The following is a 15,234-nucleotide window of genomic DNA, read 5'->3' as shown; positions in this document are numbered from 1 at the left end:
ATGTCCACTTTACATCCAAGGATATCTCAAAGACAAAACTGACCAACAACGTCGAGTAATTTTTACCCTTTAACATGTTACAAGGTTCATAGAACAAAGCCGATTCACACGGCCTGAGTCGCCGCCAGCAGCCGCCATACAGTAGTCGTCGCGACCGCAATCGAATACCACGCACCATCGGCCCGCAGCAGCGGCCATCCAACCATGGCCTGTGTACACAGAACAATGATAAGGACTTGGGTCCAGCTTACACTGGTCGTCCTGTGCTACGCGGACCCTCAGCTGGATTTACCCCCGCTTTCTTCGACGCCAAGGAATCCATACGGGCTGGGCGTATCCAGTACCCAATCCATAAACGCGCCTGGGAATCAGTACGATACCAGAAACTTTGCGTACAGCACCGGGCGAGCTCCGACGACGCCCGGGGTTTATCCGGTTTCATCCACCCCGTATCCCATAAACCCGGATATCAGTAACAATGGCTACCCGAGCGTAGATTATGGCGGTAATCCGAGCTCCACGTTCCGTCCGTACGACGAGAGGAACCGGGAGGACAGGATAGATATCACCAATGACCCCAATTTCAGACGAAACGATCCTAACTTCGTCCGCAATGATCCCAACTACCTCGGGGCTAACCCGTACGAGTTTAATTCTAATGCCATCGATGACAGGCTTCACCGGGTTAATCTGCAGCAGATACGGGATTTCTTGATCCAGGCTGACGATCAGGCTTCTAAGGAGTGCACTAACAATGTGGCCGCGCAGTGGAATTTTGAAACCAACGTCAACGATGCTACCCAACATGCAGCTGTAAGTGTTGAACTTTTTTTGTTTCTATATATTTTTATAATTACAATAGCTTATTATAACAATAGCGTCAGATGGTGACAGTAACGACAATCAGCTTGAAACAAACGGTTTGGTAACGTAGAAATATGATGATAAGTATGAATTTTTCGCGAAAGGATTTTTTTTCTTACATCATTATTATCAACTTGCATGCTAAATTGATAGCTAATAGAGCGGCTTATCAATAGATTACTAAAGTAATAATTGACGGAATACGTGATTTGGTCGGATTGTTTCAAGCTCAGCCGAAATATCACACAAACATTCTCATATAACCTGCATCTTCCTGATGCCTATGAATAAATTTATCTAATATTTAATAAAATTAAAGCATTATATTATAAGTAAATAGGCTCTTAAAGCATGATAAGAATAATAAATTAAGCAACTTTTATTCAAAAACATTAGTTACAACAAATAACCAACACCTAGCATAAGAAAAAGTGTCCATAATTTATCTATTCATCAAGACAGTCTTTTATACATAGAATCGGAACTCTATAACACTTACTACGCGAATCAAAACAAATGAAATTGAAAAGTAGGTCAGGTTTTCCGTCAGGTGTACAAAAAGGGAGAGAGGAGCTACACCATGGAGAAACTGCTATCCGCGGATATCTACCGAGTATTGTTGTCGTGAGAACACACTTTCCATAATTATTCACAATTATATGCCATTCCAAATGAAATATGGGCTCCATGAGGTTCACATATTGCTTGGGATAGCTTTTGACGTGTAGAAATCGAAAATGGTATAATGGTGGCAAAAGTTTTATTTAATTTTATTGAAATGTACGAGAACATCACTATTCTCAAGAACCTATTGTATAGTAATAAATTGAATCTATGTCTGCCACTTAAGTAGATAGAGCTTTGATTATTGTTTTTTAATTTTTTAACTGCAATTGTCCAAAAAAAATTAAAATAGTACCTAAAAATCCTATGCTAATGATAATTTCGTGAAAACATGCAGGTACATTTTGAGATAGTAGAATCAATACGCTTCCAACTACTCGTAAGAGTACAGTGTCTTACGAAAACCTTAAAAGTAATTTTTCAGTGCATATAAGAAACCAATACCCCGCGTTCCACTAGACGTTGGAAACTATCAAAACGCTCGAACTAGGAGGCGTTTTGAGCGTTTTGATCGTTTTTAACGTCAAGTGGAGCGCGAGGAAAATTGTAAATTTATTGACATGTCAATAGAACAAAGTTTAAAAGCAGGTTTCGCGATTGGTCAAGCTTTAGGGCAGTGCAAAATGGCTGCCCAATATGGCGAACGTAACAAAATGGCGGAACAAACGACATCCTCAACACTTTATTGTCATCAATAAAGGGGTCTTTTGACCTATAAGGCATGGGAGCAGTAGACAATGAAATAATTCATTACATCAAGGTCTGTCATTGTGTTGGTCTGTAATGTAGAGATTTCAGCCGGACTATGAATATTTATGTACATCATAATGAGCAATAAAAATAATCATAATGTAGTTAAGGATACCCCAAACAAAACATAAGTAAATAGATACGAGGCATACATACACATTAAGATGCGTCGATATCAATTTAAGAATCCATACTTATATTATAAATGCGAAAGTGTGTAGCTGTCTGTCTGTTACCTCTTCACGCCCAAACCGCTGAACCGATTTTGCTGAAATTTGGTATGGAGATACTTTGAGTCCCGGAAAAGGTCACATAAGACATTTTTTATCCCGGAAGAATTTACGATTACCGCGCGATATACGAATCTTTATCTAGTTACCTATGTTTTAGTAACTTATTCCCAATAGTACCTGATACGATTCGTTTTATTCCTTTTTTAAATAAAATAAAATTTAATTATTGTAGCCAAAATAAATATTAAAAAAAATGCAAGATGTAAAATATGTATTACGAAAACAAGAAATATACGAAAGGTTTATTTTTGGTTCTAGTGATTTCTATAATAGCTATTAGTATTTAGAATTACTTTACGAAAAATCAAATATCTTAATAACGCATTTCGCCAATACCTACATAATTACTAATACACCTTTACCGTAGGCTTAAGTTTTGCATTCTGAAACGCTTTAAACCACGCCGTGAGTTTAAAAGAATTACTGAAAATTATTATCAAAAGCTTTTCAAACCTACACTTTCATACTCGACTTAACATAACTCTACGTTGAGAACAGAGGCGTTGGTCCATAATGATTTGAATAAGCTTCCTGATAGATCTGAGATAACCTGACCGACAATGAGTCGCACGATATTAATTAATTTGGACTACATGAGGAATTACGTCGCAAACATCAGACTTATCGTTACGTGATCTCGCAGCGTAACACGTAATGATAGTGCGACGTGAGAAGGACTCACAATAACCATTCAATAGATTATTCAATAGAGCAAAAAAGAAAGAAAATCCTTGGCAAACGACACTTTTTATAATCTATTTAAGATATTAGAGCTGACGGAGTTTACTGAAATGATAATGAAATTTACAGAAGATAGTTATGTTTTGGGTTCAAAAGCCTTCGCGCCTTTGGTTGTTTGTTTGCGTTAATTGCGGTTGCGGTGCGGCTTACAGTTCATCTTGCTAATATAATAGTACTATGACGTTATTTAAAAATTTATTGATTACTTATAATTATTATTATGCTGGAAAAACCTAATTTCATCAAGCTACCCTTTACTATATTAAAAATATTTGCATTGTGGAAAGGTTACAAGGTTTTGCATTTATTTTTTGTTGAAATATTAAGAACTTCGCTTGACAAAAATTGTATAAATAATTTAAAGATTTTAAGACGAATAACGATTTTTTGTTGAATTATGAATGCAGTCTTGTACTAAATAATCTAAAGAACAAAATAGCATTTATAACTCAATACCAAATTTTTGTGGGATCCGGATGGTACACAAATGCTTAATAGTATCGAATTATATGTAGTATGCTGCAGTAGGTCCCACGACAAAAGGTAGTCCATCACACACAGTACATCCTAGTATGAGTAAGTTCAAGGAAGCTATAAAAAATCTGTTAACCAATATACGTTACTATGTCATAATAATAGACAAAAAACATGATCGATAATAGTCCAATTCGAACATTCATAATATCATAATGTTATTGTTACACTTTTTGCACTATATTAGACACAATGGGCGACAAGTATGCGATTTAGTGGACCTTCGCCTTGGTAGAGTTCTCACGGTCGTCGGTCGTGACACTGGAGTTGATATAGACTATTAATTTGCATTTAATATGCTTCATATTGTGTCATAATTTAATGATCTGCTAGTTGCAGTGTGATCTCAGAATGTGGATGTTGAAGCTGCACCCTATAATGCATTGCGTTCGACTTGCGATATTTTATATAAACTAGATGTACTATGTAAATACTTAAATATAATGTACCATCGAGGAAATTGATTCCTAGGCAGTTGACAGACCTACGTCATTTGGTCGATATGTCAATATATTATGTCAATTGAATGTTGGCTGTGATCGGTCGCATGAGTTCGACTTAACGCGACCAAATTACTTATATCCACCATCTGTCTTGGGATCAACTTCTCTGATAGTACATGATCAAAAGAAGCCTTTGTCCTTCGCTGTTGTCTTTTCTATATTTGTGTCAAATTACATAAAAATTGATCGTGCGATTAACGCTTTCAAACAAATTCTTCAGTTATCATCTGTGCAAGAATTACCTCTTTCTGAACAAAATAGGTACACGTTAGGACTAAAATTGCAAAATTCACACAACCTACGCTTAAAATTCTTGCTAACAATTAAAGTTCGTACCTCGACCTTGCCATGTCACCGTTAGGTTTACCTAAAATAAATCGTATTGTCAAGTCGTTAAGGTTCAATGTAAGTTGCTGTTGGATTTCACTTAGCCGAATATTAGTGCTTCTCCGAGAATGAGTTACATAAAGAGAGAACTGTGCCAAGTTGAAAGGATTTACTTTGATGTTCACAAAACAGTTTGTAAACTTGAACTAGATTCGTTTTATGAATGGTGTTTGTGTTTTGTCTCTTAACTTTTTTTACTTTTATAGTCATCTTGATTGATGAAGCACTTTGGCGTAAAGGTCATCTTAGATGCATTTGGATTTGCCTAATGACTTTGTAAAAATCATTAGCTTAATTAAGTTATATAAAGTGTAAGATTAAATGTAAATCTTTTGTAGTTTTGGCACAAAATTAAATGATGTGCTGGTTAAACTTCTTTGCAGCATCCCCTTAATAATCTTCATTGATCTAATGTTTTGAATTGCACGTTATTACTGTCACCAAAATAAGTGACAAAGGCAGGTAACGTGACTTACTGCCGCACTGACATTTAAGGATTAAGTACTTAAATTGAACTTAATAGAGATTTTGGAATAAGCTCTAAATACATTTTCTGTCAACATTTTCATTAAACTAACGTTGTCGGTAACTGTGAAATCTGAGTGCGACGTTTTAACCCAAATCAGTACAAAATTATGGAGATTCAAAAACCCGTAGTAGTCTACAGGTTTTCCCTAAGAATCTCCATATTTTGCAACAATTAAGTCAACCTAATGGTTCGGCACATGTTCCTGCGACGCGGTGTCGCAACGCCGTGTGAACGTCCTCCCCGTGACAATACGAGTACGCATGTGAATTAATAGTCGCCATATTGTGTTCACGGTCTCGTCCGTAATGGCGTAAACTTTAAATAAACCATACGTGTACTTTTCGAAGAATACTAACTTTTGATTAAAAAAAAAGAGTTTTTCATGACAGAGATAGCTTCCTTTAAAATACATACTGTTTATATACAAGAAAAATGTGTTTGTTTACTTTGTAATGTTTGTTATGTGGTATTTATGTAATGGACTACAGATATCAATCCATAATATAATCTTAGATTGGTTCATGTAATCTCTTAGAAAAATCCAGTAAAAACTTAATTTTAAAATTTGCCAGATTGTTGGAGTTTCATTCATTTTCTTAGTAAAATTTTGACTCATGAATTAAACTCAAATTATTATTATTCATCGCACATTGTGTTTACTCGCTAATAACACAGATAATTCTCGTTTCAAGAACAACATTACGTCGTTGTAGGTAACGATGCAGCACCGTGGGAATCATTTTATTATTGATACATACGTTAAATAAATTGGCGTTTATTTATAAAATATTATGTCTTTATTTTATTCACATTTTAAGTTTAAATCAATATGCTTGCTGCCAATTGCAGTTTATAATTAGTAGTAAGATTCTTTAAGCTTTTCTCTCTAAAAGATTAATGTGAGTTGCTTTGAAAATTATATTAGTGACAAAAAAAACACCATTTAGCCATCTTTAAAAAAGAGGAGGTACTCGAATTCAGCTTCATTGTAATTTCAGCGATTAATATTTTTATTTCACAATAATGTATTTTTTTATCAAACGCATCTAGTTCGTCGCGCCACCTTTTCTTGGGTCGGCCTCTGTTACGCCGACCAGTCGGTAGCCACTCCGAAACTAGGCGCGCCCACCTGTCCGGGTGCATACGGGAGACGTGCCCAAGAGTGGCCAACAACATCACAGGATCGTGAACTTTGAAAAGAAAGAGGGGAGGCTTTTGCCCAGCAGTGGGACACTGTAGGCTGATAATAATAATAAATAATAATAATAATGTATTTCAGTTATCTCTAGAAAAATTAGCATCATCTTAAGTTAGATTTCGAGCATTCGATTATAAACTTAGCTTCAGCCGTAGACTTAGATTACGTAGCATTAAATGATAAGATTTACTTAATTCATTAACACGACCTCCGGACAAACAAGAAGATAATCGTGGAAACAATTGTCCGTAATTAGTCCGGCCAAGTTCACACTTCGATATGCGTTTAACTTCGCGACCTTAGTTCACTTCACTAGAAAACCATGGCCTTCACAGGTTAACGACAAATATTCAGCTTGATTAGGTTTTAATCAATTATAATTATCCAAATTAATCGATAGAGGTTAGAAAGTTCGTAAGGATGGTTAGGTTGCCTTCGTAAGGTAATTACTAATTAACTATAACTATAGCTTTGGTTTTCGCCTTTACGTAGAAAACCCAAAACAAAATCATATTTCCAAAGACAATATAGCTCATTTACAAGTAAATCATATTTCCAAAACAAAATCATATGTCCAAAGACTATATATTTACTTGTAAATGAGCTATTTTGTCTTTGGAAATATGATTTTGTTTTGGGTTTTCTACGTAAAGGCGAAAACCAAAACTATAGTAATTATAGTTAATTCCCTTACGAACTTTTGATCATTTCATTGTTATGTCAACTAATCTACCTCTACCGATTAATTTGGATAATTATAATTTATTAAAATTTAATCAAGTTGAATACAAAAGAGAATAGGATGCATAAAAGTCTCAAGAAAATCTTGATCTATGACAAGATTTTCTTAAGACTATTATACTCTAGCAGCTCTACACGGAATTTTGACGACAAGCAGTCCTATACTCGTATAGTAGTCCTATCCTATATTATAGTAAGATGTTGAAAATCCGACTGCCAGACAATAAAAAGCCTTATTCACAAACGAGTTGCAGTGCTGACAATGGGTCAATTGCTCGATTGATAAACACCATATCCTAATATATTCCTGTTGAAAACTAATAAAGTTTTCGGAGAGAGAAACATCCCATCCAGGGTGTAGATTGTGCCAATTAGACATCAATCTAACCCCAAGTCGGAGACCAGTGTTTCTTAACCTTTTTCCGCCACAGACCCCTAGGAAATCAGGCACAGTTTTCACGGACCCCCTTAATAAATAAACAGCAAAAAAATCGGATCACTTATGGTGTATGGTCTAGAGACGACACACACACACACATATATTATTTGCGGACCCCCAGGTTCGGAAACAGCGCCGAAGACAATAACAAAGTTGACATTTTCCACGTTTCTCTGACGCCCCAGGTCTAATTTAAGCGACACCAGTCAAGGTCACGGCGAACAATGAGATCTGTAATTACCGTGAGTCAGGTAGCGTGATGATGGCTGATGATGGCGATTTGTCACGTCACATGATTCATATAATCACTCTGTTATGATATATTTATGTCATTTATTATGGTGTGGAACTTAAGTAGAAGATACAGGAATTTGTAGTATGTGCCATTTAGACTTTTAGTATGATATGTGTTATCTAGAATGTGTATCAATGTTGAGGTCCACTTTCTTGATGACGTCAATCACCGCGGTTATTATTTAAAAATAATAACCGCGGTGATAGAGCATATTTTTTTTAAGTCAATTAAACATGCTTATGATATATTTATGTCATTCACTATGGCGTAGAACTTAAATAGAAGTTTTAAGATTTCGCATCATGCAGGCTTTGGGTGAAAAAAGGTGTTGTTGTATAGAATTAGTATCAATGTTGAGCTTTACTTTCTTGGTGACGTCACAACTTAATAACCACCATGGTTTTCCCCAAAACTATCACACACGTTGATTGATGGTTTTCTTTATTATCAGAAATCAGAATCATATTTCAGGAAATTGGTACATAAGGTGTTCAGATTTATAGATAGTGTGTCACAATTTCAGCCTTTTGGGGGTAGAAATATTAGAATAATAAAAAATCAGGCGTTTTAACTTACTACTTATTCCAAACAATTATTATTATGAAATAAGCACAATATCAACTCATTTAAAGCTAATTACATTTTCTGACCCCAACTAGGTTCTATTAATTAAAAATGCAGATTGCATTTGATTCATAATTTTAATATTTTTTTTATGACGGAAAATGTGTGGCGGAAGAAATTGTGGTATTTGGCAATAATTAAAATGTTTATTGTTGTATGCACGTTTTCCGTAAGTATTAGCTACGGTAAAATCTATTTCATAATTTTTATCCATATTAATAAGGAAGTGAGATTTAATTGAAATCTCTTCTGGTATCATTCGTCAGTATTAATCTACTATATATTACAATTCACACATCGTCACAAGGTTGGGTGTTGAATGAGGGCTCCATTTTCGTCGACATAATGCGCTATAAACTATAAAGCCACGGCCGTAGCTCCTTCACACGATGTGAGTTGTCACTACTGTATACCTTATATGGAAGACAAATTCTCAAAACCGTTTATGACACTCCTTAAAATAGGAGATGTTTTTAAGAATATGCAACAAACATGTTTACTAGGTTTTCTATAATTATGTAGGTATAGGATAGGTTCGCTTACATATAGGTATAGGTGGGTAACTAGGTTCTTAACACCTCCATCGTGGGTATCGCAGACACAATATATTTTCAATTGTTATGCGGCAGCGCTTGGGGTTGATGGGTTAAAACCATTGCTAGAACTTACACAATATCCAATTAATATACGTCTACTACTTACGATTTCCCAACGTCAATATAGTATCCAAGAAACCTACGCTTTACATAGCAAGTAGTTAACATTTTACTATTTATTTTATTTTATTTTATTTTATTGGGAAAACTTACAGCACATAATTATAATGGTAATGATACAAATTATATAACGATATGCCAATAACAAGTTTTCGCTGGTAAGAAATAAATTTAAGCTAAAATTAACATTTCAAACATAAAGTCCTGACGAGATACAAATCACTTACTTACTTAATAAGTACTTACATGAATTGAGGTAATCTAAAATTAATTAAAATGTAAATTACTATTTAAGCAAACTACCAAATTTGTTAAATTTTATATAACACGAAATGGTTGAGAGATTAAAAATTGTTAGCTAATGAAGCAAATAGTACTCAATATAAAAATAAATTATACATAATTAAACATAATTAAACACACAGCAGATGGTACGATCCTTTAGTATTTTACTTTTACGATAAAAAAAAAAAAAAAAAAAAAATCAATAAAAGTAATTCAATACACAAATTTTATTTATTTTACTTAAAGAACGTGTCAGTCATAAGCTTTCTAATTTTATTTGGTTTTAGGGAGAACATGTCTTCAAGTGGATGGGCAATTAAAAATCTGTTAAAATGTGAACTAGACCTAAGTATAAAAGAATTTTTACGGTAGTATGTGTTGTAAGGTGTAACATAAAGGGGCATAAAATGACGAGCGTTTCTACGGGGAATATTAATATTAAATCTATTAAGTAAATCTGGGGAATCTATTTTATTATTTAGAACTTTACATGAATAAGTCAGGTCAGCTATATGTCTCCGGTGGTACAAGGGGAGAAAATGAAACTTTTTGCACCTGGCATCATAATCATTTAGAAAATGGTTGCACTTAAATTGAATAAATCTGAGAAACCGTTTTTGTATGGACTCAATTCTATCGATATATATGTTGTAAGCAGGGTTCCACAACTCCGAACAATACTCTAAAATACTACGAACATACGCACAATATAGTATTTTTACTACTTTGACAGATTGAAAATTTTTACACGATCTTATGACAAATCCCAGGGCTTTTGAGGCTTTTTTAATAATATAGTCGATGTGCTCATCAAAGATCAATTTTGAGTCTACAATAACTCCAAGATCCCTTATAGATTTCTTGATATCGAGGACCTTGTTCTTAAGTTCATAATTATATTTAATTAAATTTAGTTTACGACTAAAGTTGACGACAACGTTTTACTGTGCAGAATTGCATCGTTCACAAGCACACTCAATTCCTTTAAGTCTTTTAGCACCATGGTTTAGATTTATAAATGACAAGACAGGGAGAAAAGGTGCTGGTCCAACTTTTTAAATGCCCCTAGATTTTAAAGTAGATTCTGCATTACAGTCAAAAAATATTATCTTACTTATCAGAAAACCAAGTTAATTACTTGGTTGCCGGCAATATCGTAACTGAACTCGTGAAACATATTTCCTACTTACTAAGAAAGTTTAGTTATAGCTTACTAGCAATATACTAATACATATAAATACATTTACACCAGAACCCACGAATCCCAACCCTATTTTGTACTAAAACCCATCTTCTCTCAGCTGGACGCCCAGCAACGCTACACGCTGTTCCAGCGTGGTCTCTGGGAGGCTGCTCAGCAGGTCCCCCGAGGAGCGGTCAGGGACTTCGCTACCTTCCGTCAGCTGCGTCTGCTGTCCATCATCGGAGCTGCTGCGCTACCTCCTGATCAGCTTGATAGAGTAAGTAGAGTTCTAAAATATTACTTGTATGGGGTTTGAAAGAGTACTTATTGATTTTTATTTTTATTTTATTTATTTATTTAAATCGGGCATCTTGGCCCATATTATACATAACATTTAATCTACCTACATAACACTTAATCTACCAAAATATTATAACATAAGTCAGTTCAGTAAGTCGTTGAACTTCAGGCGTTTTTTCTGTTAAGTTATTAATCACAATAATAATACGAAGTAATTTTATTATGATATATTACAAAGAAAAAAAAATTAGGAATGTATATCTTTGATACTGTATCTAAAAGAAACCTAACGGATTTTGGGTTAGTTTCTAAATTTTGTAGGTAGTTTAGGCTTTGAATCAAGTTATAGGCTACTTTTTATCACGAATATATGTTTTATTTGGGATACAAGGTATTGTAAATGGAAGAGCCGCAGGTAATAACAAGATATTATCTTCTTATTTCTTTCTGTGCCACGTCTTTCAGCTTATTTAAAACTCTTCTGAAATTCCAGCAGTATCTTCAAATCAAGCCTACATCAGTATCCATAATATCTTCACTTCCATTAATCCGTAACAAAATCACTTTACAGTACAACAGAATCATCAACGACATGCTGGCGGTCTACAACACGGCGGAGATCTGCGCGTACAACGAGCCCTTCAAGTGTGGGCTACACCTCCAACCTGATCTCCAGCACATCATGTCCCACTCAAGAGACTGGGACGAGCTGCAGCACGTGTGGACGGAGTGGAGGAGGAACACCGGGAGACGGATCAGGGATCTGTATGAACAGCTAGCGGATTTGACGAATCAAGCTGCGAGGCTTAATAGTGAGTTGATGTTATGTTTTCATAAATTTTCTCAGTGCGCTTTAAGAAGCATAGTTTTTAGGAGCTGGTTTTTGCAACTGTTATATTAGATGCTGCTCTAAAATGTTGACAACTGTTATGTATATAAGATTCCGCTTTTAAATGTCTTTGAGGTAAGTTATCATATTTTATATAATACTAGCTGTCCCGGCAAACGTTTCTTTGCCATAATTATAAAGTATTTCACCCGTATTATTTTATTGAAGTGACTAAATAAGTATGTCACCATGGCAACGTCAGTCGCTATCCCGTCGCACAAACAATGGTCGCCGTCAGTCTCGAATTGTAATAATTTACTATTATTTATTCAACAAACGCACTTACCAATATAAAAAGTACCCAGTGGCCTCAGACCTACTGAATATGCATATAAAACTTGGTAAAAATCAGTAATGCCGTTTCGGAGGAGTACGGTGACTAATATTGTGACACGAGAATTATATATATTATATAAGATATAACTTATTTTAATACGAGTGTCATTAAAACGTAGAATTACCACCCAAGAAAGTGTATAAAAGTACGACGGCGTACCAAATAATTTGGTCAGTTTGTGTCTGGTCAAACCGTCAAAGTTAGTTGAAATCTATAGGTTCCGTCTGATATTATAACCTGTCCAAATTGCGTAGGTTCCACATCTAGCTTTAAATCAATGTTCCTGACAGTACTTAAGAATCATTAAAAATTTTACCATTATACCTATGCATAGTTTATTTACAAAAATTTACGCCTACGCGTTTCTAAGAGCAATGTTTTACTTTCAGACTTTACCGATGCTTCGCAGTACTGGATGTTCCCGTATGAAATACCGAACATGAGACAAGAAGTAGACGAAGTTTGGGAACAGGTATTTTTTTTTATCTTTTAAACATTTTACTATAATATACCTATGGTATTCAAACAGGTATTTAAATAATTATTTTGTTTTAAAATGCCTGCCCAGATAAAACGGCAATATTATCATTGGTCCCATTAAGTCCCAAGAAGTGGCTTATTTGCTTTAATAATAATAATATAATAACATAATAAATAATAATAATATAATTATTTCTCCTAATTTTTTATTTCTATCTTTCGTACTGTAGCTACAGTAGAGTACAACTACAGTACTACACGTAGTAAGTCGTAGAGACACAAAATGATTATTATCTACTTAGCATTAATTTAACGAAAATTATTTGATAGAAAATGTATAGAGTTTAAGTGAAATCTGCATTAAAATAATAATTAAATGTCTCTGGGTGCGATAATTAGAGAAAACAAATCAAATAGTATAAATATTTTTCTGTATACTAATGAGGCTTTACTAATTCTCCCAGGTGAAGCCCCTCTATGACCTGTTACACGCGTACGTCCGTCGTCGTCTCCGCGAAGCCTACGGCCCTGAGCGCATCTCCCGCTCCGCTCCCATCCCGGCCCACGTGCTGGGAGACATGTGGGGACAGAGCTGGTCCGGGATCGTGCCCTTCACCCTGCCCTACCCGGGAAAGACCCTGGTTGATGTCACGCCGGAGATGATTCGTCAGGTAATAATATCATAGCTGTAGTAGCTGCTAGTCTACGTGAAGCTTACGGTCCGGAACGCATCTCCCGCTCCGCTCCCATCCCGGCCCACGTGCTGGGAGACATGTGGGGGCAGAGCTGGTCTGGGATCGTGCCCTTCACCCTGCCCTACCCCGGGAAGACCCTGGTTGATGTTACGCCGGAGATGATTCGACAGGTAATGATATCATAGCTGTAGTAGCTGCTAGTCTACGTGAAGCTTACGGTCCGGAGCGCGTCTCCCGCTCCGCTCCCATCCTCGCCCACGTGCTGGGAGACATGTGGGGGCAGAGCTGGTCCGGGATCGTGCCCTTCACCCTGCCCTACCCGGGGAAGACCCTGGTTCATGTCACGCCGGAGATGATTCGACAGGTAATAATATCATAGCTGTAGTAGCTGCTAGTCTACGTGAAGCTTACGGTCCGGAGCGCATCTCCCACTCCGCTTCCATCCCGGCCCACGTGCTGGGAGACATGTGGGGGCAGAGCTGGTCTGGGATCGTGCCCTTCACCCTGCTCTACCCCGGGAAGACCCTGGTTGATGTTACGCTGGAGATGATTCAACAGGTAATGATATCATAGCTGTAGTAGCTGCTAGTCTACGTGAAGCTTACGGTCCGGAGCGCGTCTCCCGCTCCGCTCCCATCCTCGCCCACGTGCTGGGAGACATGTGGGGGCAGAGCTGGTCCGGGATCGTGCCCTTCACCCTGCCCTACCCGGGGAAGACCCTGGTTGATGTCACGCCGGAGATGATTCGACAGGTAATGAGATTATAGTTGCACTGTATCTCCTGTGTTGATCCTGATGACACAGTGGTGGGAATGTGTGGTGGGCCAGAAAACCCTGTACTAGCTGTTAGTTCTCGTGAACACTTGGGTGCAAAGATTCCGAAAAACACTGGAGGCCTACATCGAAACCGTTTTGAGACTCAAACGATCGACTCAGAATGCCGCGTCTTACTTCTAACAGCAACATTGCACGTTTGTTAGAATAGGACAGGGCATTCCGTATCGTTAGAGTCCCAAAACCGTTTCGTAGTACGGCCCTTGATTACGGTGCACTGGGGATAATTTGATTTGTAGGCAAAATGCTAAAATCTCATTAGTAGACAAAGCTGGTTGAAGAATGTTTGGGGTTTATGTGGTCAGGCTATCCGGGAAAACCCTGTTTGAGAATTTGACCGGAGATGATCATGAATTTTATTTGCGAATGCAACAATACAGCGAAAAACGGATGCATGCAATTAAACGTGTAACAATTACTTTGTCCTTTACATGTCACATTAAAATAATTATTGTAAAACATAATCACATTGTAATAAATACAATGTCGTGTGTTCTGAAAAATACTGGGCTCAGTATAATAATGCAACTGGTGTAATATTTTAACCCCCTTATAATTACTAAGAGGCTCACTGTGCGTATATGTTGTTGCAATACAAAGTGTATCTTATAATGCCCCGATTCACGATGTGCGATTCGACTAGGATTCGGAAACTTCACCGCACGACATCCAATAAGCGCTCGCCGCTCTAAGCATTGACCAATGATCGCACGTAAAGTTTCCGAATGCGAGTCGAACGGAAATCGTGAATCAGGCTGCTAATCTTTCAAGTGATTTTTTTTATGAAATGAATCAAAGACAAAAACAATTACGTCGTAAGTAAATACACAATGTGGATCATTTTAATAATGGAAATACTAATTGTTTGTTCTTTCAAAGTACAATCTGTCAGCTTTTCCAACGTTTTTAAAACTTACCTAATCTTTAAAATTTCAATCAGAATGGCCCCAAACAATTGAATTTATTGGCTCATTAAACTAAATTTCTGTTTTT

At 36.5% G+C, this 15,234-nt stretch overlaps 1 protein-coding gene across 1 annotated transcript in view; it reads left to right on the top strand.

Annotated features, from left to right (window-relative positions):
- The first annotated feature begins 112 nt into the window (after positions 1-112).
- The window catches only part of LOC121726979 (angiotensin-converting enzyme), a 123,076-nt gene continuing 107,954 nt past the window's right edge, over positions 113-15,234 (top strand). Inside the window, exons 1-5 of the mRNA XM_042114644.1 lie at positions 113-813; positions 10,825-10,983; positions 11,578-11,818; positions 12,622-12,704; positions 13,177-13,383. Of these exons, the coding sequence (XP_041970578.1) occupies positions 205-813; positions 10,825-10,983; positions 11,578-11,818; positions 12,622-12,704; positions 13,177-13,383 (1,299 nt within the window). The 5' untranslated portion in view covers positions 113-204. The remainder of the gene's footprint in view (positions 814-10,824; positions 10,984-11,577; positions 11,819-12,621; positions 12,705-13,176; positions 13,384-15,234) is intronic.

This window comes from Aricia agestis, chromosome 5 (assembly GCF_905147365.1).
Source record: "Aricia agestis chromosome 5, ilAriAges1.1, whole genome shotgun sequence".
In the NCBI taxonomy this organism is placed as follows: Eukaryota; Metazoa; Arthropoda; class Insecta; order Lepidoptera; family Lycaenidae; genus Aricia; species Aricia agestis.
Note: the sequence above shows the minus strand (reverse complement) of the source record. Positions and strands in the feature narration are given on the sequence as shown.